The 27,690-nt window shown below is 52.7% G+C and overlaps 1 protein-coding gene across 1 annotated transcript; it reads left to right on the forward strand.

Moving 5' to 3' along the window:
- Positions 1-2,883: 2,883 nt before the first annotated feature.
- Positions 2,884-27,395, forward strand: SCAMP2 (secretory carrier membrane protein 2). Its single transcript, XM_039238167.1, has 9 exons — positions 2,884-3,053; positions 17,008-17,076; positions 17,469-17,567; positions 19,391-19,508; positions 20,058-20,186; positions 20,887-21,046; positions 22,127-22,228; positions 25,551-25,671; positions 25,860-27,395. Exons 1-9 carry the CDS (start codon positions 2,997-2,999, stop codon positions 25,992-25,994), a joined length of 990 nt encoding a protein of 329 aa, XP_039094098.1. The 5' UTR covers positions 2,884-2,996; the 3' UTR covers positions 25,995-27,395.
- The last annotated feature ends 295 nt before the right edge of the window (positions 27,396-27,690 follow it).

The following is a 27,690-nucleotide window of genomic DNA, read 5'->3' on the forward strand; positions in this document are numbered from 1 at the left end:
AGTAAGTGTTCCCTGAGTTCTGGAAGCCATTCTAGCAAATTATTGAACCTAAGGAAGGGGTCATGGGAACCCTGCATTTTTAGAAGCACAGGTGACAACCTGGGGCTTGGGATTGGCCTCTGAAGTGGGGGCAATCTTGGGGGACTGAGCCCTTATTTAACCTGTGGGTTCTGATGTTAACTCCAGGTAGACGGCGTCCAAACTGAAATGAATGCTACCGAGCTAGTGCCGGAGAATTGGTTAATGTGGGGAAAAGGAAACCTATATGTCTGGTTACAGAAGTGTTCTATGTGAATATTAAAGGAGAAACCAAAGAGTTTTCCTCTATACTGCCCTCAGAGGGGTGGTTGTGGGGGGTTAGGGGTAGATAGTTTCTAAAGGCACACAAACATGGGTTCTTTTGCTTTCTCTCGCTTGAGGAAATTTCCCCGGAGAAAAGTTGAAGGGGGCCTTAAAGGATAATTGGAATTTAGACAGGAAAGCGGAAGGTAAGACAAGTGAATGATGGTAGGAATAAATATTTACTAAAATGCCTATTATGTGCTTGGTACACTGCTATTACCAGAACTACAATAGTGAGCAAACAGACCCTACTCCTGCCCTTCTAGAGCTTACAGTCTAGTGGGAGGGCGAGACATAAACAAATAACCACCTATACAAGAGTATACTTAAAATCTGCAATATGTACTGTGAAACAAAACTATAGGGTTATAAAAGCATTTGTTGTGAGGGAAGGAGGTGATCTAACCTATTTATTGAGTAGTGAAGCTGCTCCTGAAGAAGAGGCATCTGAGCTTGGATAAAAGGATAAATTGGGGTTAATTAGGGATGATGAAGGCATGGACTAGAGCAACCAGGAAGAAGGAACATTAAGGGCAGAGGCCCCCAGGCAAGGGGAAACAAGGAATGTTTAAGGAACTGAAAAGCCACAAGGAGGGCTGGAATCTATGAGGGTGGGGACAGGAAGGAGTGGGAAGAATAGACAGGTGGGGGCAGATCCTACAGGACCTAGAGGCCTCACCAAGAATTTGGGCCTTTATGGAAAATAAGTGAATGACTTTAAGCAGGAAGGTTAATAATAATGTATTATTTTAGAGGAATATTTGTATAATATTTTAAATAAACAATATTATTTATAATATTTTATAATAATATCTTGTCCCCTTTATTTTTTTAATGTCTATTTTATTTTATTTTTTGAGAGAGAGAGACAGAGCATGAGTGGGGAGGAAGGGCAGAGAAATGAGGGAGACCCAGAATCCAAAGCAGGTTCCAGGCTTTGAGCTGTCAGCACAGAGCCCGACTGAACTTATGAACTTCGAGATCATGACCTGAAGTGAAGTCTGACACTTAACCAACGGAGCCACCCAGGCGCCCCTATTTTGCCCCCTTTAAAGAGATCTCCGGTTACAACAAGAACAACAGTAGACCAATTAGCAGCCCTGCCTCCCTGGAATGAGAGTGGCTGGATTTGGTGGCAGCCCAGATGAACAAAGCATGAAGAAATAAGGGCAGTGGGAAGTGAATCAGCCACCTCCCCCATAGCTGATGGCTCTATTGTTGAAATTTCTCATTCACTAACAAATGCTTGATGCCCTGATTCAAATACCAGCTCAGGTCCTAAACCTGTCTGGGATCCTCAACCCCAAAATGCTAAAACTTGACAACAGGGGGCAAGACCTAAAAACAGCCAAGACTCAGCACATGTGCGGTGACGAGGGAGCTTATGCCAAGTTGAGGGCACACTATAGGCTAACAGCAACCCCTCTCCTAAGGTAGGACCTGTGTGATATTCCTTGGAGACTCCTGGCTACCCAAGAACAAAGGTAAGGGATTTAAGTACTTGCCACGGTGATGTGGGGCACATGAGAAATTAAATTTCCTTACTGTCCACAGCCCATTGACAAGTCCTTGAAGCTGGCAGAATGTCCTCCCTCTAGGAGCTCAGCTGCCCTGATGATGACACTTTGCTAGGGGCAAAAGGGCCTATAAGTCTACGTTAGCATATAAAAATTCCTTTGGAAACTTCCTTTCTCAACTCCCCCAGGATATATGCTGGCAATCATACTCCAAGCTTATGGCCCCATGATACACATCAGAAGGGTCTCATGACTGGGGTTTTACCAAACGGTAATAAATAGCGTTTTCCTAACAGCAACTGGCCCCTCAAGGTCATGGAAGCCTTGCTTCCAAAATGCCTTAGAGACTTTATCCCCAGGTCCCTCCCAACCTGAAGGTATATAATCAGTTATCCGGCACCACCAGAGTGCAGCTCTCTCTGTCCCCAGGTCTTGCCCCCGTGCATTAATAAAATCACCTTTTTCCACCAAAGATATCTTCAAGAATTCTTTCTTGGCCGTCAGCTCTGAACCCATCACCCCAAAACCCATCTTGTGGGACAGTTGCACGGGCAGTTCTTCCGAAAAGAACCCCCTGCTGGGTCCTACCACCAGAACTCCTTTCCTAGCTCGACTAGGTCCTCTCAGGACAGAAATTCGATTTCCCCCTCCCGCCAAACTAGGCCCACACTGCATTCTGAGAACTTTTCCTGAGAAGTTCGACTTCTCAAACTTGCCCTCTGGGGAAATGAAGGGGTTAAGTTTCCGGCTCCACTTAACAGAATTCACTCGGGAATTTTCCAACACAAAGTTAGAAGCAATCAGACCCAGAAGCTGCTGAGAACAGGCTACTGAGAACGGTTCCGGCCCCGCCTCCCGCTCCCTCGTGCCTCTGAGCCACCGCGACCTTCGAAGCACAGGTTACGAAAGGAGCGCCTGGAAACGGAATGCCCACTCGCTGCTCTACAGTGGGCTCGGCAGGAGGGCGGGGCGGGCCTCTGTGACGTCAGGACCACGCCCCTCTGGGAGGGTGCTGCGCCTGCGCTAGTACTGCTGCTTCGCTCCCGGAAGTGGAGGGTTGGTACGGAGAGAGCCGCTGGGTCTGGGTGCCCGGAGGCAGAAGCGCTCGCGGAGCTCGCCACTCAGGCCCCGACCGCCATGTCGTCCTTCGACACCAATCCCTTCGCAGACCCAATGGACGTAAACCCCTTCCAGGTAGAGCCCGCGAGTCAGTTCTCTCCAGTGCCAAAGGCCACCGCCCGGGCCTCTTTCGCTGGAGCCAAGAGACGTGGCGTAGGAGAGACGGCCCCTCTGCCCAATGGGAGAATGGGCTCTGAGGGCTGGCCTTTCGTCGGGTCTGGGGGGCGGGACTTGCAGCAGGTGGACCAGCAGAGGGGGCGGGGCGCTGTAGCCTGGCGAGAGGTGGTAGGACCCTGTAGCTCCCTGGGTGTAAGCTAGCCCCTTTGGCTGGACACTGCTGGAAAGGGGGACTGAAGTAGATGCGGTCGGGGAGAGAAGCGACTTCACCTCTGTGAGAGGTGTGGCTACCACATTCCGCAGTTTTGGGGGAGACACCTGCTTTGAGTCACATTAGGAGAGAGGGTTGACAACAACATAGTGAAGAGGTGGAAGTTTCTAAGGGGACAGAGAAATGTGGGAAGATTCCAAGTTCCACTCTACCCCGAACCTCCGGCACAGCCAAACTATCCTACAGGGTATAGGAGATCCACGGAGATTTGCTAGGAAAGGAAGTTTGGGAGAGGGTGTGGAGGTAACCAGCGCACGCTGAAGTATAGACTTGAAAATAATTCCTCATTTTGGCCATGGGTCTAGTTTGGACTGGGATGTGGCTAGATTGGAGAGAGGGCCCAGGTTAGGGAGGGAGGGAACGTGAAGGGGCTCTGAGGGTTTTGAAACCCAAGGAATGTTGGTCTGATGGAAGTGTGTGTTGGCAGGGTAGTTGAGCTGGCCTGACCTTTTGAACATAGGATAACTGAAGAGGTCTTCCTACTTAAAGTGGAAACCTTTCTGCCTCTGAGCTGGGATACAGGGATATTCTTTTTGCAGAGTGAAAGGCTGGGCCCCCTGCTAACTCCAGATCTTCTATGCCTCTGGTTTCGTGTCTGCTCAAAACCAGTTCTGGGGAAGCTTAATTGTGCTGACTGGTGATTTATGAGCCCCGAGGTTTCTGCTCTGTCAGGATGTCACTGGGCGCATTAACTCATCCTGCTTGTGCTTTATTCTGGTCACTGGCAGCGACAGTGTTTCCTGCAGGTGTTGGGGGAGGAACTTTGAGGGATCCTTCCTGCAACTCACAGCATGAGCTTTTTCGCCTTGAATTCCTTCAAGGTCAGAGCAAAGACAAGGACGACTAGAAGGGAATAATTGTACGCTGTCACGAGAGTGAAGATTTTATGCTTCTTTCTTGGTCTCAAGGTACTTAGTCAAAGGGAGCCCTCAAGGGAGATTTTGGTAGCTTGGTCTTTGTAACATCCTGAACACCCTCTTGCAATTTAATGCTTCTTGACAGACCTTTGCAAGGACTTTTGTCTCTTATGTAATGCAGTCATCTCTATTAGTTGAGTAAAGAAAAAAAAATCTGCATTTTTTTCCCCTGCCAGCGTCATCTGGTTACAGTTTGGTTTAATTACAGAACTGCTGTGTGATGCTGGACTTTGAGTTTCAGGAAGGCTCTAGTAGTGTTTTGGAGTGTGTTCTGTGTAATCGTTTGCTTCTTTTTTCCCCCCCTCTCCTGTCAGAATTGGAAATAAAATGTCTGCTGCTGTCTGCCAGAGGCGGTCAGCCTTCCAGAGACGCCGAGAGCTTGTCTCCAGAGCTAGCAGTGGGCGAGAGATAGTTGGCCCGAGTGCGGCCCTGGATTAATAGCAGCTTGAAAGTCTTAGTCTTAAACCACATCTCCAGTCCCAGGAATGATTGTGCAAACGGTGATAGCAGTAACTTCTGCATTCAAGCGAGACAGTCTGTCCGTCAGTCGGCCCCAGGATATAGCAGGACAGGAAGCAGCTGTGGGCCTGTAGAGAGCAACATCTGGTGGGGGGAATCCTGTGTGGGAAGATGGGAGAGAGTTGGCTGGGCTGGGACTCTGCTCCTCCATACCCTGGGCTGTGTTTTTCCCCATGGCACACAGTTCTGCGGGGAGAAGGAGCTTTGGACGTGGTCCCCCACCCCCACTCCCCCAAGCTCTTTCTCCTGGAGAGCTGCCCTCCCTTTTCTTGTGGTGCTAGTGGCTGCTTTCCTGACCACCAGAGCTGGGACATGGGAAGGGTGCAGCCCTTGGGTGACTGGGTGTGAGCCCAGCTTCATTTACCCAGGGTGTTAGCACAGAGCTCAGGAGAGAACAAGGGGAGAGGCGATAGGCTCAGAAACTGTCACACCTAGCCGGCTTTCAGAGCAGAGTCATGCTTCCGTCACTCCTGCTCCGTGGTGGGTCCTGAAACTGTAGCGTTCAGAGTCCATGGTGGAATATTAGAGCTGGGAACATCCTCAGGAATCTGTTCTCACCCTTCAGTTTATTTAAAAAAATTTTTTTTGAATGCTTTTATTTATTTCTGAGAGAGAGAGAGAGAGGCAGTGTGAGCAGGGGAGGGTCAGAGAGAGAGGGAGACACAGAATCCGAAACAGTCTCCAGGCTCTGAGCTAGCCTTCAGCACAGAGCCTGACGCGGGGCTCGAACCCACAAACCGTGAGATCATGACTTGAGCGGATGTCGGACGCTTAACCGACTGAGCCATCCAGGTGCCCCTCACCCTTCAATTTAGAGAGGAGGAAACCAGGAATCCAGTGAGGGTGGTATGTGCCAGAGCCACCAGCTGACTTGCAGCGGGCGGGGGCCCAGATCTGGGCCTCACTCTCAGGATATTGCTGTTCTAAAGGTTTTTGATTCCGATACTGGTCTTAAACTGCGTTGGGGTTATGTAGGCCAGCTAAGGAAAGAGTGTACCGTCATCACTGTCCCCATTCTTGAGAGTACCGGTAGGCGTGTTTACTACTAGCTAAATACTGGCTAATTATTATTCGCTAATTAGTATTAGCTATGCAAGTTTTCTTTGCCCAGTGTGTCGGGCTGGGATAATGCAGCTTATACTGTGCTTTTTAAGGTAGTACTTTATTTATTTATTTTTTACAAGTTTGTTAGAGAGAGCACGCATGCTTGTGTGTGCAAGCAGGGGAGGGGCATAGAGAGAGAATCCCAAGTGAGTCTCAATCCCAAGGACCATGCGACCATGACCTGAGCTGCAACCAAGAGTCAGACGTCTAATTGACTGAGCCACCCAGGCCCCCCCAGACAGCGCTTTATAGCAGTTATGTTCTGAGGAATACCAGTCCTGAAAGGTGCTCAGGGCTATGTGGTCAAGTAAGTTTGGGAATCACTATTTTTTCTTAAAAATCAACAAGGCTTGTTTGTTAGAGGCCCTGAGCAGTCCTACAGTAGACATTTGCTCAACTTCATCTGACCCAGCATTTCTCGAGGTTATCCAGCCGTGGAGTCCTTTTCCTGCTAACTCCGGTGATAATGCCCTGCCACTTCTGGTGTGCCTTTTACACGACTCCTTTACCCTTGTTTTTTATCCACCTCCTACTTCCGCCCACCTCCCCGCCCTGCAGTGTGGGCGTGGGCTTTTAGGACCTCTTTGCGTGGAGTTATACTTGGGATTCTTAGCAAACTTCCTGCCAAGCAAGAGCTGTGAATGCAAAGTTGTCACGAGTGCAGCCGAGGTTTTACCAAACTTCCAGGCGGAAGCAGGAAACTGCAAGCCAAGTACTGCCGGTTTCACCACCTCCCCCCTGGCACTCCCTCATTCCTGTGTTAATTAATTGGGTACATCTGCTTGGTGCCCTCTGGGTCTGCGGGTCCTGCTGTGGACCGATTCCAGCATGTCTGCTCCCAGAAGTTTTTCAGGCATCTTGTCAGACGGTGAAGACGTAGAGGGCTAAAGGTGGGCATCGGCGCGCCCATTTTGCGTTTTCAGCGCTCAGCTAACCAACAGGTCACCCAGGCCAATGCCAGGGCTACTTCCCTCTTGGGCATTTCTGCCAGGCTGCCCCAGGCAGGCGGCATCGATCTCGAGGAGCGGGGAGTCAGCTAGCTGGTGGTGCTGAACAGAGAAGGCCTTTCAGTGTCTTGAGTTGCCAGATCACACCATATCACTTTCACACGTTGCCTCCTTGCAGTTAAAAGATAATCTCGGTGGTGTGGCTGCTTCCCAAGGATTTAAAACTTTTCTCTCCTGTGGGAGGAGGAAAGTGGTGGCAGGAACGTGATTTGGGTGTGAACAGAGTTCCCCGCATAGACGCTTCCTGGAGAGGGTGGGCTCCAGCTTGACTGTAACTTTGGGGATTCTTAAAACCACCAGATGGGCCTGTGAGAACTTTCCTGTGGAACGGGAGCATTGTCTTAAGAAATTTGAAAATGGTAAAGTTCATATAGTTTGAGCCCAGACAGCTGCCAGATCCGGGGGGTGGGGGGTGGAGGTGAAGGGGGTGGGAGTCCTCTCCCCGCACCTGAAGCCAGGCCGGGTGATCAGAAGCACTTGGCCAGAGACACAGCTGAACTTTAACCCTGCGCTTCTGTTAAGTTTTCCTTGGAGCTACTTGGTGTAGGATAATCCTGGGTTTAGAAAAATGGTAATATTTAACCAGGACAAACAAGGGGTCCTTGCCACCCTTTCGGAGAAGAGTGCCAGTGCACATGAGCAAGGTGTGGCCCGCCCAGCAGTGCTCCTTTGAGGTGCTGACACGTTTATGTGCATCGCTGAGCTCCTGCTGCTCCGAGGGCCTGTGCGGGAGGTGGCGGTGAATGGGCTTCTGATCTGGCAGGAGAGCCAAAGAAATGCTAGCTCTTCTGTGACAGCACTGTGGGTAGGATGAAGGCAGTCAAAACCTGGCAGAAGGAAGCGTGAGGGATCTGAGGAGGAAGGACAGAGTCCTTGCTAGAAGGGCTCAGGGGGAGAGAGGGCATTCCATATTTCAGGGGACAGAGCACCAAGAACCAAAAGGCGGGTGTGCATGCTGTCGCCCCGCAGCCCCAGGCACCGCCTCCCTCTTACAGCCTGCCCCCTCTCCTGCCACGGGCCCGGCACACTCGCTCGCCTGACAGTCTCTCCTGTACTTCTCTCTGCCCTCGGCTCCTTTAACGCTGGGACTCTCCCCTCCTTCCACCCACTTCGAGGCTGTGAAGGCTGGAGTTCTGTCCTTTGACTTCATTCTAAGGTCTTCCATTTACATTACAGCCGAGGAGCAAGGGGGCACCTGGCTCGAGGGGTCCCACACAGACCAGGTTCGGCCACTGGCCGCTGACAAAATCCAGAGGCAGGGAGACGAGTGGTGGTGGAACAAGAAAGGAGTTTATTTCCGTGAGGCCAGCCCCGGGGAGCTGGCAGACCAGCGGCTCACACGGTCTCCAAAATGCCGAAAACACTTCCCGGCTTCTATAAGGAAAACGTGGACAGTGGTGGGTAGGTTCATGGGTGGGTACGTGCAAGTGGGTACGCGCTGAAGGTCAAGTCAAGCATAGTCTTAGAGTCCATCAAGTGTGGGGTCTTGCTGGCTCAGGGCAGTCCTTGTTGCTTGAGGGGGTAGTTTCAGTTCCCGGTTCTCCTCTGGGGACGCTCTGCCCTTAGGGTCTTCGGCCTGAGCCCAGAGCCCAGCTGGAAAGGAGAACTCAATTAGAAAGTGTGAGGTCACAATGGAGGCGACTGAAGTCGTCTTTCACTGAGGCTCCAGGATAGCTTCCACATCACAGTGATCCCAGGTTGAGAGCTGCGCTAGGAGCTCAGTCAGTAGAGCTTGCAATTCTCTCTCTTTTTTCAAAGAAGATGCAATTCTTTTTTTTTTTTTTTAAGTTTATTTATTTTGAGAAAGAGAGAGAGTACACACAGGAGCGAGCAAGCATGAACAGGGGAGGGGCAAAGAGAGAGGGAGAGAGAGAATCTCAAGCAGGCTCCTCGCTGTCAGCGCAGAGCCTGACTTGGGGCTCGATCTCCAAAACTGTGAGATCATGACCTGAGCTGAGATCAAGAGTCCGATGCTGAAACAACGAAGCCACCAGGTGCCTTGAAACTCTTGCCCTCAGGGTCGTGAGTTAAAGCCCCACATTGGGCCTCGGGCCTACTTTAAAAAGACAAACGTATGGGGCACCTGGGTGGCTCAGTCGGTTGGGTAAGCGTCCAACTTCGGCTCAGGTCATGATCTTACGGTTCGTGGGTTCGAGCCCAGCGTTGGGCTCTATGCTGACAGCCAGCTCAGAGCCTGGAGCCTCCTTCGGATTCTGTGTCTCCTTCTCTCTCTGACCCTCCCCTGCTCACTCTGTCTCTCTCTCTCATAAATAAATAAAAAACATTAAAAAAAAAAAAAGACAAACGTGGGCCGCCTGCTTTCACACACCCCCTCCTGAAAACCCTGTTCATCTCCCGCGATCGCTCATCTTGTTCACTGTTCCCAGGTCATCCACACTAGCCACTCAGTTCCTCAACTTCCCTTCCCCTCCCCTTTCCTTGCCCTAGAGAGTGGCCGAGCCTGTGGCATCTACCTGGGTGGGGCCTCTGGAGTCTGTCACCTCTTTTCCACCCCTGGCTATCATGCCATAGTTCAGTCCTCACTGTCCGGCCCCCCCCCCCCCAACTCGGTCAATCCTCCCTCCCCACCCGCTGTGCTCTCCTCACGGCACAGAGACGACAGTTGTCCTCCACTGCTCATGGGCGGAGGCCAAAGTCCTGCAGTCTGGCTCCACCCTTTCTGCAGGCTGGCTCCTTGGCACTCCTGGCTTCTGTCGCTCCTCAAGTCACTCCACAGTCCCCAGAACCTTCTGGATAGAGGCTACTTTTCAGCAACAGGCTCGAGCGGTGGAAACCTGAGTGAGGTAGAAGGGCCCAGAGTGACTGCTGGGCTGTATGCAAACAGGCTCATTAGGCGACCCACCTCAGAATAGCCGTTAGTTCTGGCTGACCAGTGGACTACTTACAGCTGGCTACAGGTACTAAAAAGGAACATTCTGTGCATTCCCATACCTCCTCACCTCCCCCCATGACTCCAGCCCCCCAGCACTACCTCATGGCAGACAGTCTCTCCTGTGCTGTCCTGCCTGCTGGTCCCTTGCAGGGTTTTCAGTAAACTTCTGTGTCCTTTGTCCTCCTGTCTTGGGGGAATTCCAGCCTCCACCCTATTGGGTCGCCTCACATCCTGTGCCCTGAACACACAGAGATGCTGGGCCTTTGCAAATGTTGCTTTCTAATTTTTTAAAAATGTTTATTTATTTATTTTGAGAGAGAGCACAAGCAGGTGAGGGGCAGAGAGGAGAGCCAGAGTCTCGGGCAGGTTCTGTGTCATCAGTGCAGAGCCCACTGTGGGGCTCGAACCCACAAACTGTAAGATGATGATCTGAGCCTAGTTCAAGGGTCGGGTGCTTAACTGACTGAGCCAGCCGGCACCCTGCATGCTGCCCTTGCCTCCCTCCTTAGTTCTTGCTGAACTTGTGTCCTCTCTCAAGATCCGACCCAAGTGTCATATCCTTGAAGCCTGCCCCGAACCGCAGACAGCTTAGTCCCTCCCTCCTCTGTGAAGCCCTCCCATCAGCCCTTGCCCTGCACAGGTCCCATGCTGTCACCTCCTGCCCTGGCTTCTCATTCTCTGTACCGTCCGTCACTTGAGGGCGAGAATCAAGGCTTTTTTCTCCATGTCCTAGCCCTGAACTTGGCGTGGGACGGTTTGCGTAGGGAGTACACAAAGGTGGAAGGAGATGGCAGGTGCCTCGCTTTGACCAAGGACAGACTGCCACCAGGGGTGCAGGCACCAGGTCCTGGGGGGCCTCTGGTGCCAGGCCGGGTGGGTCAGCCTCACTTTTCTGGGCCGCTGGGTCCATCACTGCTGGGGCAAGGAGAGAGGCCCACGTGCACCTTGCCCATTTGATGGGTCCTCACGCTCTTTTTAAAAACGTGTGGGCATGTGTGCTTTCAAGGTAAAAATAACATCACATTATGGAACATTCGTAAGACAAAATAGATCATTTTTCTGTCTGCCAGTCTTTTGCAGCCATTGTTGTTCTGATGTGTTTTCCTGCCAGTCTCTTTTCACATGAATGCTTTTGACAAAAATTGTTATGTGGTATTCATACAAAGCCTTTTCCGTAATGCTGCCCTGTGTTTATAGCTGTGGTTGTTTATTTATTTTACAAATAAAGTTTATTTATTTATTTTGAGAGGGGTGGTAGGGGCAGAGAGAGAATCCCAAGCAAGCCCATACCGTCAGCACAGAGACCGACGCGGGGCTCGAACTCACAAACTGAGAGATTGTGACCTGAGCCGAAACCAAGAGTTGGACACTTAACCAACTGAGCCATGCAGGTGCTCCGTAGCTGTGATCTCTTAATGGCTGTGTAGGCCATTGAGGGGACGTGTTCCAAAACATTCTTGTGCTCACTGTCGTTGGACATTTAAGTCATTTCCTGATGTTTTTTCCTCCTATTATAAATACTGGTGCCATAACTATCTTTGCAGGTTCAGATTTTCATGTATTTGTGTCGTATTTCTTTAGGATGGATTCTAAGGTGAACCGTGGCTCTTTTTTTTTTCTTTTTTTAATTTTTAATGTTTTTATTTTTGAGAGAGAGATAGAGACAGCGTGAGCAGGGGAGGGTCAGAGAGAGAGGGAGTTACAGAATCCGAAACAGACTCCAGGCTCTGAGCTAGCTGTCAGCACAGAGCCCGACGCGGGGCTCGAACCCACGAACCGTGAGATCATGACCTGAGCCGAAGTCGGACGCTTAACCGACTGAGCCACCCAGGCGCCCCAGAACCGTGGCTCTTTTTACTTGGCACCCAGCCACCCAGTTTGCGGATGATTGCCCCTTTTTTGTCCTATGACACACAGCCTTGTCTCCAAAGCAAACAGGACTTCCCAAGAGTTCCAAAGTATTGGTAGCTCTGCCTTCCAGAGAGAGTGGCCGAGTCTTTTTAGCTCATGAGGCATTAAATGATGTGTTTATTTGGAGCCTGAAATAAACCCCACACGGGGCGCTTGGGTGGAGTGTAGGAGGGGAAAGCAAGGAAGCGTCACCGCTCAAGCACAGCCGGCCCCTGTGACATGGAAAGTGATTGCCAACCTGGAAACAAGTGTGTTTTTCTAGGCCCTTCCCGGCAGAGCTCCTGCGCCTGCCCCTTTTCCTCTGGGCCCTTACGCCCCAGCTACCCGAAGGGCTTCCCCACCCCAGAGGTGGTGAGCCTCTCCGCCCTTCCCCTGTCCCCCCTTCCCCTCCCTTTCCCCCTCTGCCCTAGGCTCTTGTGCTATGCGCACATGTCTCTGCCACAGTCATCCGCTCCAGAAGGTCAAGAGCTGCATCCTGTTGGTCTCGGTGTGTCACTCACACTGTTCGTGACTCTTCCTAGAATGAAAAGAACTGAGTGCGGGATCGTTTTCTTTGTTAGATATTCAGTAAAGGGCATTAGCCAGGCTCGGCCCTTTGGGTCCCAAGGGGTTTTAGGTTACCTCTCTGTAGGTGGAACTTAGCTCTCGCCATGCTTTGAATTAACTACTTGACCCACTTCCGAGCCAGCTGATGCTTCGTTAGTGGGAAAGAAGCTTCTGCCGTTGGCTTGTTATTTGTGAGTCGAGTGGAAGCTGAGGGTCATATTCAAACCAGTCAGCGTGGTCCTTAGTGCAAGGTTCGCTGCATGTCTCCTAACACGGGTGTGCCCCAAGGGCTTTCCTGATGTCCAGGAATAAAAACATGAGCAAGAAGCAGTTGTCCTGGTCACTCCTGGTGCCCCGTCAGTGTTCCTCAGGAGTGGGGTTCATTCATTCAGCCATACACTGAGCCCCTTCTGTTTGTCAAGTGCACCAGGCTTTGGGGGTACACCGCTGAACAAGGTAGACCCACACCTTGCCCTCTCAGGTTTACCACTCGTGTCCCTGGATACAGATAACTTGAATTCAGAATCTGGCTCAGCCACTACCCCTGGGATCTTAGACGAACCACTTCCCCCCTCTGAGAGGGGACTTTCTTCAGCTGCAAACTAAAAAGACTAATTGCTCTCAGGGTGGTCATGAGGTTGAATGAGGGGATACCTCAGCTGAGCCACAGGGTTCAGAAGCTGGTTGAAGTGACGATGATCTCCATTCTCACAGGGATGGAATAGAACCAGGACTATTCTAGATGCACAGAAGTCAAGTTATTGCAGACAATGGATGCCTTAGGGCGTTGGGCCTTAATTCTTTTAAAGAATCAGGTTGATGGGGCGCCTGGGTGGCTTAGTCGGTTAAGCGTCCGATTTTTGCTTAGGTCATGATCTCGCGGTTCGTGGGTTTGAGCCCCATGTCGGGCTCTGTGCTAACTGCCAGCTCAGAGCCTGGAGCCTATTTTGGAGTCTGTGTCTCCCTCTCTCTCTGACCCTCCCCTGCTCACGCTGTCTCTCTCTCTCTCCTAGAAATAAATAAAAATATTTAAAAAGTTAAATTAAATTAAAAAAAAAGAATCAGGTTGAGGAAGGCTGGTAGAAGCTTCTTTTCTGACAGCTTGACACAGTGGCCAGTTCTGGGGTGACTAGAACTTCACAATATGTGAATACACATTGTGTATTGTGTAAGCCTGGCAAATAGTAGACACTCAGTTAATGTCAGCTCCCTTCCTCTTTCACCAGGCCCGAGCTTCTCATCTTTGAGAAAGCACCCAGGTGTCCCAGAATGTTCCAGGCCCATCTTCTGAGGCAGGGTGCTTGTGGGCCCTGGGGCTGCCTCAGTGATGCAGGTACCCTCCAGCTTTGGGGCAGCACCTCCCAGAGAAAGTAGAGCAGAGCATGCAGCGGGTGCTCTCGAACATCATTTACCTTCTACCCTGCATCGACTCTTCCCCAAGCACTAGGAGCCAGAAGTATGAACTTGATACTGAAGCATCTGGCTGCGGAGGTCACAGCATGCTGGTGGAGACAGAAATTGTTTATGGCGAATCTGGTGAGGGGTAAAGGACCAAGTCTTTAAGACTTTCGAAAAAGGAGGAGAAATCACCATGGACAGAGTAGTCAGCTTGCCCACCCCCAGAATCCTCTTCTGGTTGACCGTGGTAAAGAAAATGACATCTCTGCATGCGTCTGGAGGTTGCCTATTAAACCCATGCACCTCAGCCAGACACGTGGGCCGGCACCCGAAACTGCTACCAGAGCTGTCCTTCTGTCTTCTGTCCTGTGACACACACTCAAGTAACCAGTTCCTTGCAAGGTGGGTCTGATTTCAGTGACTTCAGCTCACTCACCGTGCTGTGGCTTGGTGTTTGCTGAGTCGGAAAGGGGAAGAGAGCCGGAGCTCCAAATCTTTCTTGCAGAAAGCCAGCCCAGTAATTCTGGGAGAAATCTACTAGTCACCCAGCCAACAACCTCAAGGCCAGTCCCTCCAGCTCAGGTGGCCTTCTGAGCCTCACCTTGTCCCTTTGCCCAAATTGTGGGGGCCACCAGGCAGGGATGGTGTCCAGCAGAATGGACAGATCCACGTTGCCTCCTTGCAGAGGAAATTTGGCAGGGGTCCAGGGAGGAGGTTTGTCTAGAGAGAAGTGAGTTGAGGCTGTGTGCCCAGCTCTGGGCTGGGCCCAGGGACCAGCCAGACACAGTCTCACTGTTCAGGAACCAGAGACCCAGGTGAGAAGATGAGAGTTAGTATGTGTGAAAAACAGCAGAGAACACGCGCATGGCTGACATTCTGTGAATGTACGGAGTAGGAAGCTAGCCATCTTGAGACCTAGGACGTGCGGCACCACAGTAGGGTCTGTTTCCACGTCTGAGAATTGAGGGGAGTGTTCCCTGAGGGTCTGTCTAATGTTAATATTGTGCCTGAGAATCCAGTCTGTGGATTCTTGGTGGAGGTGTGGCCAAGAGAGCAGGACGGGAGCGTGTGGACCTGAAGTGAGGGATGGGGGTTAGGTACACAGTGGGGCCAAGGCGAGGCCTTGTAACCTGGGTCCTGGCACTGTCCACGGTGGTACAGCTGTTCCCAGAGCCCAGGCATCGCTGTCGAGCTGGACCTGAGCCCCATACCTATTATGTTCGGGCCGGGGAAAGGATGACTGCGTGCTGGGAGGGAGCGGGATGAGGCCCACTGGCCCCAGGCCAGCAGGGAGGCTGCTTAGTGAAGGAGATGACAGGGAGTGCCGTGCAGGCCCTAGGCTGGAGGGCTGGCCTTGGCAGAGGTCAGATGGAGAAGGTTCTAAAGGACATTTTTGCATTTTTTTTTTAATTTTTTTTTTTTAATGTTTTTATTTATTTCTAGGAGAGAGAGAGAGACAGCGTGAGCAGGGGAGGGTCAGAGAGAGAGGGAGTCACAGACTGAAACAGGCTCCAGGCTCTGAGCTGGCAGCCAGCACAGAGCCCGACGCGGGGCTCGAACCCACGAACCGCGAGATCATGACCTAAGCGAAAGTCGGACACTTAACCAACTAAGCCACCCAGGCGCCCCAGGACATTTTTGCATTTAAAACAACAACAACAAAACATTCTCTCTGCTTTTCATCTGAGTGCTTCATGCCTCTGTTCCTAGCAAGTGTGTCTGATTTAACAAAATCAGTACTGGCAGCCAGCAGTGGGTTTTTATTCCAGAACCTTAAACTGTCCTTTAAAAAAGTAAGAGGAGCAGGTGCCTGGGTGGCTCAGTCAGTTAAGCATCTGACTGTTGGGGGCGCCTGGGTGGCTTAGTCGGTTGAGCGTCCGACTTTCGCTTAGGTCATGATCTCGCGGTTCGTGGGTTCGAGCCCCGCGTCGGGCTCTGTGCTGACTGCCAGCTCGGAGCCTGGAGCCTGTTTCGGTCTGTGATTCCCTCTCTCTCTGACCCTCCCCTGTTCACGCTGTCTCTCTCTCTCCTAGAAATAAATAAAACATTTAAAAAAAAAAAAAAAAAGCATCTGACTGTTGGTTTCAGTTTAGGTCATGATCTCATGGTTTGTGAGTTCGAGCCCCACATGAGGCTCTGTGCTAACGGCACATAACTTGCTTGGGATTCTCTCTCTCTATCCCTCTCTCTGCCCCTCCCCTGGCTTGCGCGCGCTCTCTCTCAAAATAACTAAACATTAAAAAATTAAAATAAAAAATAAGAGGAGCACTTGGGTGGCTAGAGCAGGAGAGGGGCAGAGTGAGGAAGACACAGAATCTGAAGCAGGCTCCAGGCTTTGAGCTGTCAGCACAGAGCCCCAGGCAGGGCTTGAACCCATGAACCATGAGATCATGACCCTAGCCAAGTTGGAGTCTTAACCAACTGAGCCACCCAGGTGCCCTTTGAGTGGCCAACTCTTGATTGCAGCTCAGGTCATGATCTCAAGGTTCACAAGATGGAGCTCTGAGTTGGACTCTGCGCTGACAGTGCAGAGCCTGCTTAGGATTCTCTCTCCCTCTCTTTCTGCCCCTCCCTGTATGTATGGGCACAAGCCTGCTCTCTGTCCCTCCCTCTCAAAATAAATAAGCTTAAAAAAAAGGGCGGGGGAGTGCCTGAGTGGCTCAGTCAGTTAAGTGTCCAACTTTGGCTCAGGTCATGATACTGCAGTGTGCAAGTTCCAGCCCCTCATCAGGCTCTGTACTGGTGGTGCAGAGCTTGCTTGGGATTCTCTCTCTCCCTCTCTCTCTCTTCTCCTTCTCCACTTGGACACTCTCTCTGTCTCTCAAAATGAATAAGCTTTTTAAAATAAATAAGAGGAATAAATGCTTTCTGTAAAATAATAAAACAGTACAGAAAGGTCATAAATTAAAAAATGAGTCTCTGTTCCTACCATGCACTCCCCCCCCCCCCCCAACCCACCCAGTCCCTGGAGGTAAATGCTGTAAACCCTTTTGAATCTGTTAAGGGCACTAACAAGGACCCTTACTAGGTGTCTATTACGAGGTCTCAGAGTGTAAAGCTTGCTCTGGGACTCTTCCGGGGAGTCATCGGGGCTGAACTCCTTTCCCAGAAAGGGAGGAGAGATTGCGGCTCCAGTGTGGCAGGGGCCAGGCAGAGGAGCCTTTCTGGAGAGGCCTTTCAGGGCACCAGGAAGGGCCTCAGCAGCCTCACCTCGGCCACGTATCCCTGGGAGTGCCTGCAGGCCTGGGAGAGCCCAGAACATGGTGATGTCCCTCCCCTTCATCAGGGTCCTCTCTCCCCAGCGGCTCATGGCCATTTTTGTTTGTTCTATTTTTTACCTTCACAGGACCCCTCTGTGACCCAGCTGACCAATGCCCCACAAGGTGGCCTGGCTGAATTCAACCCCTTCTCAGAGGTTGGTGAACGTGCCCTCTTTCTGAGTCCCTGGGTCCCCTGGGTGGTGCCAGGCTTCTGGACCAAGACGGGGCAGAGGCAGAGACAGCTCTGAGAAGCCGCAGTCCTAATGTGAACTTGGGGTAGGGGTAAGGATGAAGAAACCAGCACTTCTATCCTTGGGGTCTGTCATGTCATCGGGGCTCTCACTGAAGAGGGGAGGCCGGTGGCAGGGAGGCCAGGGGTGGCAGGTGCAGCATCACGTGGCCTAGAGCCTGAGTCCGGCCCAGGCCTGTCCCAGAGGGAATGCCCCTCACAGCCAGGGCACGGCACTCACCCTGCTGTGGGTCTGCCCCCGTGTGGCCAACTCAGTGGAGCCCTACTCACCCGCCCCCGTTGGTGTGTCCCACGCAGACAAATGCAGCCACGACAGTTCCTGTCACACAGCTCCCTGCGCCCTCGCAGCCGGCGGTTCTCCAGCCCTCAGTGGAGCCAACCCAGCCAACCCCCCAGGTACTGTTGACGAAAGTCCCTTTTGCCTCTCCTTTCCAGAGAGGGTAGCGCCAGTAGCTGAGCCCTGAAATGGGGGAGGAGGTGGACAGAGGGCCTTAATTCCTGGCAGCCCTTTAAGGGCCCTCGTGATGCTCTCTTCAGAGCTGGTCACTTGCACATGGAGCGTCTACTCCGCCAGCCTATATCCTCACCCCCACCCCCCCACTACCACCGCCCCAAAATAAGCTCTGCTTGCCAGGCTGGGGTCCTTGGTGTCTTCAGGGAGAGCATTTGCCCCTGTTGTGCCATTCCAGATCCTCGCGGGGCCTTTGGTTTGCCCTCTCTTACTCGGGGCCCAGAATATATCTGTCTGTCTGTCTATCTATCCATCCCCCCTCACTCCTTTTGTCTCTCTCTCTCTCTCTTTTTTTTTAACCTCTTTTATTTCTGCCTGCCTTCCTATTTTCCTTTGTCCCTTTGCCAAATACTGTGAACCTTGTCTTTTTTGTGCCTGACACTCGCCTCCATCACCTCACTGGCCTGCCCTGTGTTCCTCACTACCCCGGTGAGCGTGACCCACAGTGGAGTTGTATGTTGCAGCTGCTGCCGTAGACAGGCCAGCAAGTCCCTGCCTAGCAGAGTCCTGGCAGTGAGTGAGCTCTCAGAGAGGCAGATGCTACCAGGAGGAGATAGTATTCTCAGAGACAGCTCCGTGCAAAAGCTTCCGAAGGTAGGCGAAGTGTAGATGAGCATGAGGGCGAGGCCCAAGCCAGGCTTTGGACTCTCGTGGGCCCCAGGCGGCTCTCGCCTTCTGACCAGACTTGGGAGGGAAGGCTGAGACCTTCAGCTTGGGCCATTTTGGTCCTGCTTTTGCCCCCAGTGCCTGAAATTTACCTCCTAAACTCCACCTTGGCTCTTTGGAAAACTCCTTTCGGGGAGAGAGAGAGTGAGTGAGTGTGTGCGCGCGCATGTGAGCACATACATGAGCGCATACACACACGTATGTACACATATGCCTGGCTTGCCGTCCTACAAGGTGACTGGTCTGGTATCTGCTTCCGAAAACGATTGTAGACTTGGGGAGGAACCAGGTCCCGACAGCTGTAGCCCCTGGCGGGAGTGGGGCCCTGGGCTGGAACACCAGGGACACCTCTGCTCCACCTCACGGTCCCTAGATGCCTCACTCAGAGGCTCTTCCTGGACAGGGGAGGAAGCTTGGACTTCACATGTCATCAAAGCCTGGCAAGCCTAGGGGGCTTTGCCGGGGTATAGCCGGTCACATTTTAAGCTGGACTTCAAGGGGGCAGCTCCTGGGGGTGGGGCGGGGTGGTACTTAACTACGGATCCCTGAGGCTCCAGATGCCCATGATCTGACCTCAGGTGTCCTTTCCACACTCACTGCTAGCAGCTTTGCACTGTTTCCCCTTCACACGCACCCCCTCCGGGCTCTTCAGATGAGGTGTGACTCTCTGGGTTTCTGGCGACAGGTTAGTCTCTTGTGAGGCCATTTTCCCTTTGCTGTTACCCCAGATGTCACTGTAACTGAACTTTGCCTGGACTCCAGAATGGGAGAGAGGTCTCTCATCTCAAGTTCAGGGGTCTTCCCTTCATCCCGGAGCCCTGGGTAGGGCTGGTTAATGGCTAAGGGGACAGAGGTGGTGTTGAGGCAGTAGCAGACGGGTCACCTTGGCCTCTCTGTGGTGGTCTCTGGTACCCAAGCCCACCCAGGGCTGGGACTGGCTCTGCCTACATGGGGCAAGGCCCTTCTGACTTTCTGCTCTCACTGACGACTGATGTTGTCCCTCTGTCTCTGTGTCCGGCTGTCCCACTTCCGTGCCCCCCAGGCCGTGGCCTCCGCAGCCCAGGCAAGCCTGCTCCGGCAGCAGGAAGAACTGGACAGGAAAGCAGCCGAGCTGGAGCGCAAGGAACGGGAGCTGCAGAACACCGTGGCCAGCCTACATGGTAGGGGAGTCCGCTGGGTCCTGGGTCGCCAGGCCTGGCACTGGAGCATTCCTTGAGCTTGCTTGTCCCGGGGCGACCCTGGACCCCTGTTGGGCTCTTGACTTTCTTAGAGCAGCCCTGGTGCCAGTGCCAGGAAGGGCAGGGAGGTGGAGGCCAGGAGACCTGCAGTGTGGACCTGACGGGTGCAGGTTATTTCCACACTCCTTCCCAGCCCTGAAATTTTTGCTGGGGTAGGGACACGGGTCGTGCGATTCCCCCTCATCATGATGATGACCCCTTGTACTTATGGGCTGGCTGTTCATAAAAATAATCCCATAGGCCATTTTGCTCTGTTTCCCAGTGCATTTGGGATCCGTTATCTTGGAGCAGGCTCGTGTGCGTTCGTGCCCCATCACTCTTTTCCCACCCCACCCCCTACCCATGGAGACCCTGAGCCCCACTTTCTGGTGCCCCTCTGGAGCCCTGGTTTGGCCCGTAAACTGCGGGAGCCTGTACCCTGCCATGCTGCTGTGGAGGCTGGGCCTCACCTCGTCACCTCTCTCCATACAGTGAGAGAGAACAACTGGCCGCCCCTGCCCTTCTGGTGCCCTGTCAAGCCCTGCTTCTATCAGGATTTCTCGGTAGAGATCCCTGCTGACTACCAGCGGATATGCAAGATGCTCTACTATCTCTGGATGCGTGAGTCCCGCGCCTGCCTTCTTGAGCTTACGTTGAAATGGGGTGTGACTCCAGAGCCCTTTCTGGGCTCTGGCTGCTCCTCCCCGCAGACTCCAGCCTTCCTCATGCTGGGCGGGGGTGGAGGGTACCTGCGGCCCACCTGCTTGGCCCTCCACAGTCTACCCTGTGTGGGAACCTCCCTTGGGGGGCCAGCTCACACCACGGATCACACAGAGCGAGACTTGTGAGAGGCTTCAGAGTTCCTGTGGGGCACCTTGTGTTGAAAGGCCCCCCTTAGGTGGAGGCCCTACTCCCCACAGGCCCCTGGGCTCTGAGGGGTGTGGGCGCATAATAGACTCCCTGTAGCTCAGTGTGGGTGGGCCATCTAGGGGCAGGGACAGGAGTCTCCAAGGGCTTCCTTCCCCCAAGCATCAGCCTTTGAGTCTACATTCTCCCTTCACTGCCACCCCCCCACCCCATCATATATCTGGGGTGTCCCTTCACCTCTTAGGAACTTGGTTTGGTCCCTGGTTTTTCTGCCCCGGAAAATCAGCATCTGGGAGCTCACTGCGCCTGGGAGCAGACGAAAGGTCCTATGGTATTTCTGCAGCTCCCCTCACTCTGTGGACCTCATGTCCTCCCCAGGGGGTGGTTCGCTATGCCTGGGAGCCCTCAGTCTCCATGGCACGAGCCTCTCTCTCTCTCTCCTACCCCTCCCCAGTGCACTCGGTGACTCTGTTTCTGAACCTGCTTGCCTGCCTGGCCTGGTTCTTAGTCGACAGCAGCAACGGAGTGAACTTTGGCCTGTCGATCCTGTGGTTTATCATCTTCACCCCCTGTGCCTTCTTGTGTTGGTACCGGCCCATCTATAAAGCCTTCCGGTGAGTGGGGTTGGACAAGGGGTCAGTGCATGGCTGGCATCCCAGGTGGCAGGCTAAGGGCCTTAAGCCGGGGGCGCCATCCTAGTCTTAGAGCAGAATAGGTTGGTGGGGAAATTCACTTTCCCGTTCCCACCCGTGGTGAGAACAGACAGGGGTCAGGAGCCATTTTCCTGAGTCATTGTGCATGGGGTCTGCTCTGGACACTGTCCTTAGGTTAAGCGTGGGAGATCTAGGGAAGAGTCTATAGCCCTTCCCTGTGTTCCCACTGCTCCCATTCTGTCTGGTGCATTAGGATTTTAGCCACTGGGTAGAGGGAGGCTGAGCTCCCTCCCTCTACCCAGGGAGAGAGCTTCCTTCTGAAGCTGTAGCCCCTCTCAGAGAGTCTGGCTTTGATAAGCTCGCCATGGTTTATCACTCCAGGCTCTCTTGAGCCTGCTGAGTGCCAAAGCAGTTGACCTAGGATAGATACCGTGGACCTGAGTGGAGCCACCTCACAGATCCCTAGGGCTTGTGGAACTATGCCTCAGAGTCGAAGCTTTCAGGCCTGGTAGCCTTGCAGGCCCCAGGAAGGTGGGGGTGGGGGGAGGGCAGTGGCTGAACCCTCCCCTGCACTCAGCCTCCCTGTGGCCTCACTCTATTCCAGTCCTCAGGGACATGGAGCTGGAGGTCTGGTCTAGAGTTCTGTGCTCCCCAAATACTTTTTCTTCCACCCAGGCCTACAGTTTTATTATTAGATACTTATACCTTTGGCTTCGTTTTCCTTGCTTTATATGGAATGCAAACACATACACCTGGAAATGGACTGTTAGGCTCTTTATATTGTCCTTTGGGTGAGCCACTTCATTAGCTCTTTGAGTAAGGGGTTAAGCATTAACCCCTTAAACTGGAAGGCAATGAGTGGCGAGCCCTTTTTGATTATGGTTGTGGGTGTCTGTGTCCTTATGGACAGTGTGGCGGGTCCCCTGGACCTGTCTGTGCTCTCATCCTGCCTCCTAATGAGGACAGATGCCATGCCAAGTGAGGAATGGTGAGGCACGAGCCCCAGCCCTCTTGTGACTGGATTTCCCCCTCTCTCCACAGGTCCGACAATTCTTTCAGCTTCTTTGTATTCTTCTTCGTATTTTTTTGTCAAATAGGGATCTACATCATCCAGTTGGTTGGCATCCCTGGCCTGGGGGACAGGTGAGACCTGGGGCAGCAAGATGGAATTACGCTTTAGAAGTGGCTTGACCTCTCTCGCCCTCTGTCCTCCCTCCCAGAGGGTCCATGCAGATGACCCATCTTCTACCCGGGTTGGGAGAGGGGTGGGTGGACTGGCTTGGATCTGCCTGTGTGCACCCCTCTCCCCAGTTCTTCACTGCTCACCTACTCACTGCCTTACGTTGTCCAGGCTACCAGGGCTCTGTCCTGTGGAGGACTGCATCCTATCCTTTTCTCTTGGCCGCCCCCCCCCCCTCAGGCAGAGGCTCCTTGTCCAGCCCCAGACGAGCCGTTGGGTTTGGGCAGCTGCTGACAGATGCCCTGGCCTTTGCACACTCTGCTGTGACTTTTCCCAGAGGCCCTGTAATGTCAGGAGATGGAGCCCTAGCCTCTCCTGGATTGGCTCCTTCTTGCTTTGAGCATCTAACTGGCTTGAGTTTCCTGGGCACCGCTGTAGTCCTGGGCTCAGCTGATGGCTGATGTTTTCCGTTCCACCCCAGTGCACAGAGAACATTGCAGAATGATCAGGCTGACACTTGGCTGAAAGCCTGAGCCTGGAAGGGCTGCACTATTTTGGTCCCCTCCTTCCAGTGCAGCTGATCCAGAGAGGAGGGAAGGGCTGACTCACCTTGCACTCTGAGCCTGTGCGCAACTGCCCTGCCGCCGCCCCTCTTTCTGCTCACCTTGCTGTTCCTTCCTTCCTTCCTTCCTTCCTTCCTTCCTTCCTTCCTTCCTTCCCTTCCCTTCCCTTCCCTTCCCTTCCCTTCCCTTCCCTTCCCTTCCCTTCCCTTCCCTTCCCTTCCCTTTCCTTTCCTTTCCTTTCCTTTCCTTCTTTCTTTCTTTCTTATTTTTATTTTTTTTAATGTTTATTTATTTTTTAAGAGACAGAGACAGAGCATGAGCGGGGCAGGGGCAGAGAGAGAAGGAGTCACAGAACCCGAAGCAGGCTCCAGGCTCTGAGCTGCCAGCATAGAGTCCGACGCGGGGCTCAAACTCAAGAATGTCGAGATCATGACCTGAGCCCAAGTTGGACGCTTAACCAATTGAGCCACCAGGCACCCCTCACCTTGCTGTTTCTAATCTGGTCCTTTTCTCTTTGATTGGTGACCTAGTTTCATTACTCACCATTCTAAGTGAGATCCTGGGAGACAGGCTGTGGCCTAACTGCTGTTTGCTTCTGGACTCAGGAGTCAGAAGGCTTGAGTTCCGGTTGGGAACCCCCACCCTGGCCCCCCTGCCCCGATTACCTGGCCAGGCTTCCCTCATGAGCTCTGCAGCACCTTCCTCACCTCACCTCCCAACCCCCACAGCTGGGTGGATATAACCCCCATTTCTTGTTACTGGTTGTGACATACCCATAACATACGTTTTATTTACTACCTAAACTATCTTGAAGTAAAACATTCAGTGGTGTGTAGTAGACCCACAGTGTCATGTGGCCCTCACCACTGTCTACCTCTAGGACATTCGTATCGCCCCAACAGGAAACTCTATAGTTCTTTCATCCTTCCCCGAACCCCTGGCAGCTGTTAAGCTGCTGTCTGTCTCTCTGGGTCAGCCTATTCTGGACATTTCATTTAAGTGGAACCGTATAGTAGGTGGCTTTTTGTGTCTGGCCTCTTTCAATCAGCATAATGTTTCTAAGGCTCAGGTTGTCACATGATTAGCACTCCATCCCTTTTTATGGCTGAATAATATCCCACCCACCTGCTTATCCACTGATCACTTGATAGACCCTGGGGTTTTTTTCACCTCTTTGCTCTTGTGAATAGCGATGCTGTGAACATTTTTGAACGAGTGGTTGAATACCTATTTTCGGTCCTTGTGGGTATGTACCTAGGAGTGGAATTGCTGGAAGTCTGCACCATTCCATTGGCAGTGTGTGAAGGCTCTCATTGTCCCACATTCTCACCAACTCAGGTTTGGTTTGGTTTTTTCCCCAACCTAGAGGTGTGATATGTCACTGGCTTTTTTTTTTTTTTAATGTTTTATTTATTTCTGAGGGAAAGAGAGAGAGAGACAGCATGAGCAGGGGAGGGTCAGAGAGAGAAGGAGACACAGAATCCAAAGACAGGCTCTAGGCTCTGAGCTAGCTGTCAGCACAGAGCCCGATGCGGGGCTCAAACCCACGAACCATGAGATCATGACCTGAGCCAAAGTTGGACGCTTAACCGACTGAGCCACCCAGGCGCCCCCTCACTGTTTTATTGCTTGACATTTCCTGAATGACTAATGATGTTGGCCATTTGTGTATCTTTGGGGAAATGTCTATTCAAGTCTTTCTCTAGTAATTGGGTTGTCTTTTTGTTGTTGAGTTCTTTACATATTCTAGGTACCAACTCCCAATGAGATATATAATGAACATATTTTCCTCCTCCTGTGTATTATTTTTCTCATTCTTGTGATAGTGTCCTTTGACACAAAAAGTTTTTTGTTTGTTTTTTAAAGTTTATTTTTAGAGAGAGAGGTGGGGAGGGGCAGAGAGAGGGAGAGACAGAATCCCAAGCAGGCTCTGCACCACCAGCACAGTGCCCAATGCAGGGCTTGAACTCCTGAACCATCAGATCATGATCTGAGTCGAAACCAAGAGTCAGCTGCTTAACTGAGTGAGCCTCCCAGGCACCCCATGTCTCTTAACCATCTTAAGTTTTGTGTGTGTTTGAAGTGAAGGTCCAGCTTCATTGTTTTCCATGTGGATTCTTTCCCCATTTAGTGGTCTTGGCATCCCTGTCAAAAATCAGTTGATGAGAGATTATCTATTTGTTTCTGGACTCTCAGTTCGATTCCATTGATCTGTATGTCTGTCCTTATACCAGTATTGCCCTATTTTCAGAACTGTGGCTTTGTGGTAAGTGTTTAAATCAGGCAGTGTGAGGCTATCCCCTTTTATAGATAAAGACACTGGGGCCAGGAAGGTGACACTGGAGGCAGAGGGGCTGCCCAGGGCCCCAGCAGGAGGAGCTGAGGAGACAGGATGAATGCGATGGCTTGGCCAGTGATCCTCCTTCCAGAGGGGGGGCCCCTCGGGAGTGAGCAGCGAGGCTTTCCATGTCCTCTAGAACAGCCGGGAAAGGCCCTCCCCCATGCTACTCCTGGCTGTGAGGGCTGCATGGGGCCCTTCCCTTTGGCCTTCACAGAGACCTGGTCTCACAGGCCAAGGGCTTGTGGCCCCCTGGCTCTGTGCTGCAGGGAGGTGCCTAGGTGGTGGCTGGTCAGCATACAGCAGCCACCTAGGGAAGAGCATCTCACAGGGACCTGCGGGGCCCGCTCCCACTGTGTCCCCTCTGGCCGCCTCCCTTTGCAGTGGTTGGATTGCAGCCCTGTCCACACTGAAGGAAGACCACTTGGCTGTGTCGATCATCATGATGGTGGTGGCTGGCTTCTTCACCCTGTGCGCCGTGCTCTCCCTCTTCCTTCTGAAGCGGGTGAGTGTGGGTGCCGGCCCAATAGCAACCCGAGGAAGGCGGCACCTCTCCCCTGCCTTTGCCTCGAGCTCATCACTAGAGCACTTGGGCTCCCCAGGTCCCAAAGGTCCAGCGGGTGTCATCAAGGCTCTGGATGGGAGGTCAGCGGGCCCCCAGGGCGGCCTTCTCATGCCGGCCTCTTTCCTCAGGTGCACTCCCTGTACCGCCGGACCGGGGCCAGCTTCCAGCAGGCCCAGGAGGAGTTTTCCCAGGGCATCTTCAGCAACAGGACCTTCCGCAGCGCTGCCTCCAGTGCAGCCCGAGGAGCCTTCCAGGGGAACTAGGCTCCCGACCGTCCTTCCTCTGCCCCAGCCTTTCCTCTTTGCCTGCCTTTTAGCTGCACTTTCCGTGGGTGCCTTAAACAGTGGTTATGCCCAGCACAGACCGGGGGAGGGGCTTGCCGGGTGCTTCCTCCTTCCTCAGGCAACCAGCTCTCCCTTCTGCCCGAGGGAAGGGGGGGAGGGATTGGGACTTATTTTTTACATAAGAGAAAAGAAAAAAAAAAGCCATCTTTCCTTCTCTGGTGGTGGTTTGGTGGGATTCGGAGCGCTGGGGCTAAATTCGCTTCCCCGTACCCACGTGCACAGGCACACACGTGTACGTACTTGGGATCATCAGCTGACCCGGGCCCATCCCAGCTGGAGTTTTGCTTCTGCCAGGGTCCTGGGACTCCACTCCTCCCCCAGCAGGCCTGGCGCAAATCTCAGACCAAGCCTGTGGCTTCCACAGTCCTTCCTTTCCTTCGCTCCCAGGCTGGGGTAGCCTCCCAAGGGCTGCCGTTTAGGTGAACTGCAGTCCTTTGGATGGCAGGCAGGCTATGTTCCCCAGATCACTCTAGGGTGGTCTCTGGGCTTCCAGAGCCTCTGGCGTGGTCGCCCCAGGCTCTTCCCTGCCTTAAAGTTTCTAACAGATTCGTAGACCTTTAGTGCCCCCTGCACCATCCTGGTATGGGCAGCACCTGTGCCCTTGGGGCCCTCTCTGAGCCCTTCCCTCTTTAGACTTACTGAATGTGCAATGGGATTGTTGGGATTTGGGGCAGCGGGGAGGGATAGAAGACATTGACCCCAAGTTGTCTTGCCCAGCCTTTGGCGGTTTTCTGGGAGGGTGGAGTCTGATTGTCTTGGTGTGGTTTGGCCCTGTTTGTTTTTCTTTCCTCTTCTCCTAAGGGACAGCAGTCCTTTACCGTGGCCTCAGATCCTACCCCACTCTGCCTTCTCGTATTAGCAATATCGCGTTTGTATGACTCTTAGAGAGGCAGGAAGAATCAGTCCAGAACTGCATCTTCCAGGCTGGACTAATGAGCCATTTTTCTGAGGGCTCTGGGCTCCATACCCCAAGTAGAACCTAGGTCACCTTTCAGTGTTCCTGGGGATGCCTCAGGTGTGTCAGTGCGATGGGCACCTGGGAGTCCACAGGTAAAACCCGCACCCTGCCCTCCAAAGGCTAGAGGAGTGGGTGTGTGGACTGAGGAGACTTCTCAAAATGCTGGCCAATTGCCTGCCTCTGGGATCCCGGGCCCCACCCCGAGGCAGCCTACAGACTGTCAGCCCACCAGCCCCAGAGCCACTGAATGATAGTGGCAGTGACCAAGGTTTTGTAAACTTTCTGGTGTTTTTTCTTCATGTATAAATGTATATGTAATGTCTCAATTTTTGTGCTTTAAATAAAAACATTTTCAAACAACACTGGTTCTAATGTTTGGTGGACTCAGGAGAATGGGGGTGGCCTATGGAGCCTGAACGGAGCTCCTCCGATGCCCCTTCCTGTGCCTACTTGGCCTTTCCCAAAGGCACCTTCAATCTCTACTTTAGAGATGCTGATCTAAGTCGGAGGGAGACCCTCGGGAGCCTCTTTGACTTTTCCTCCTGGTGACCTTGTCTGCTTGCCTTGACCCGCAAGGACCTCAGTATTCCCAAATGGCCCTTGCGGGCACTGGCGGAGTACGCAATCACAAGGCGTCCGGAAGCTGCACCTGGAGAA

The sequence above is a fragment of the Hyaena hyaena genome, unplaced genomic scaffold (assembly GCF_003009895.1).
Source record: "Hyaena hyaena isolate Hyena2069 unplaced genomic scaffold, ASM300989v1 scaffold_137, whole genome shotgun sequence".
Taxonomy (NCBI): Eukaryota; Metazoa; Chordata; class Mammalia; order Carnivora; family Hyaenidae; genus Hyaena; species Hyaena hyaena.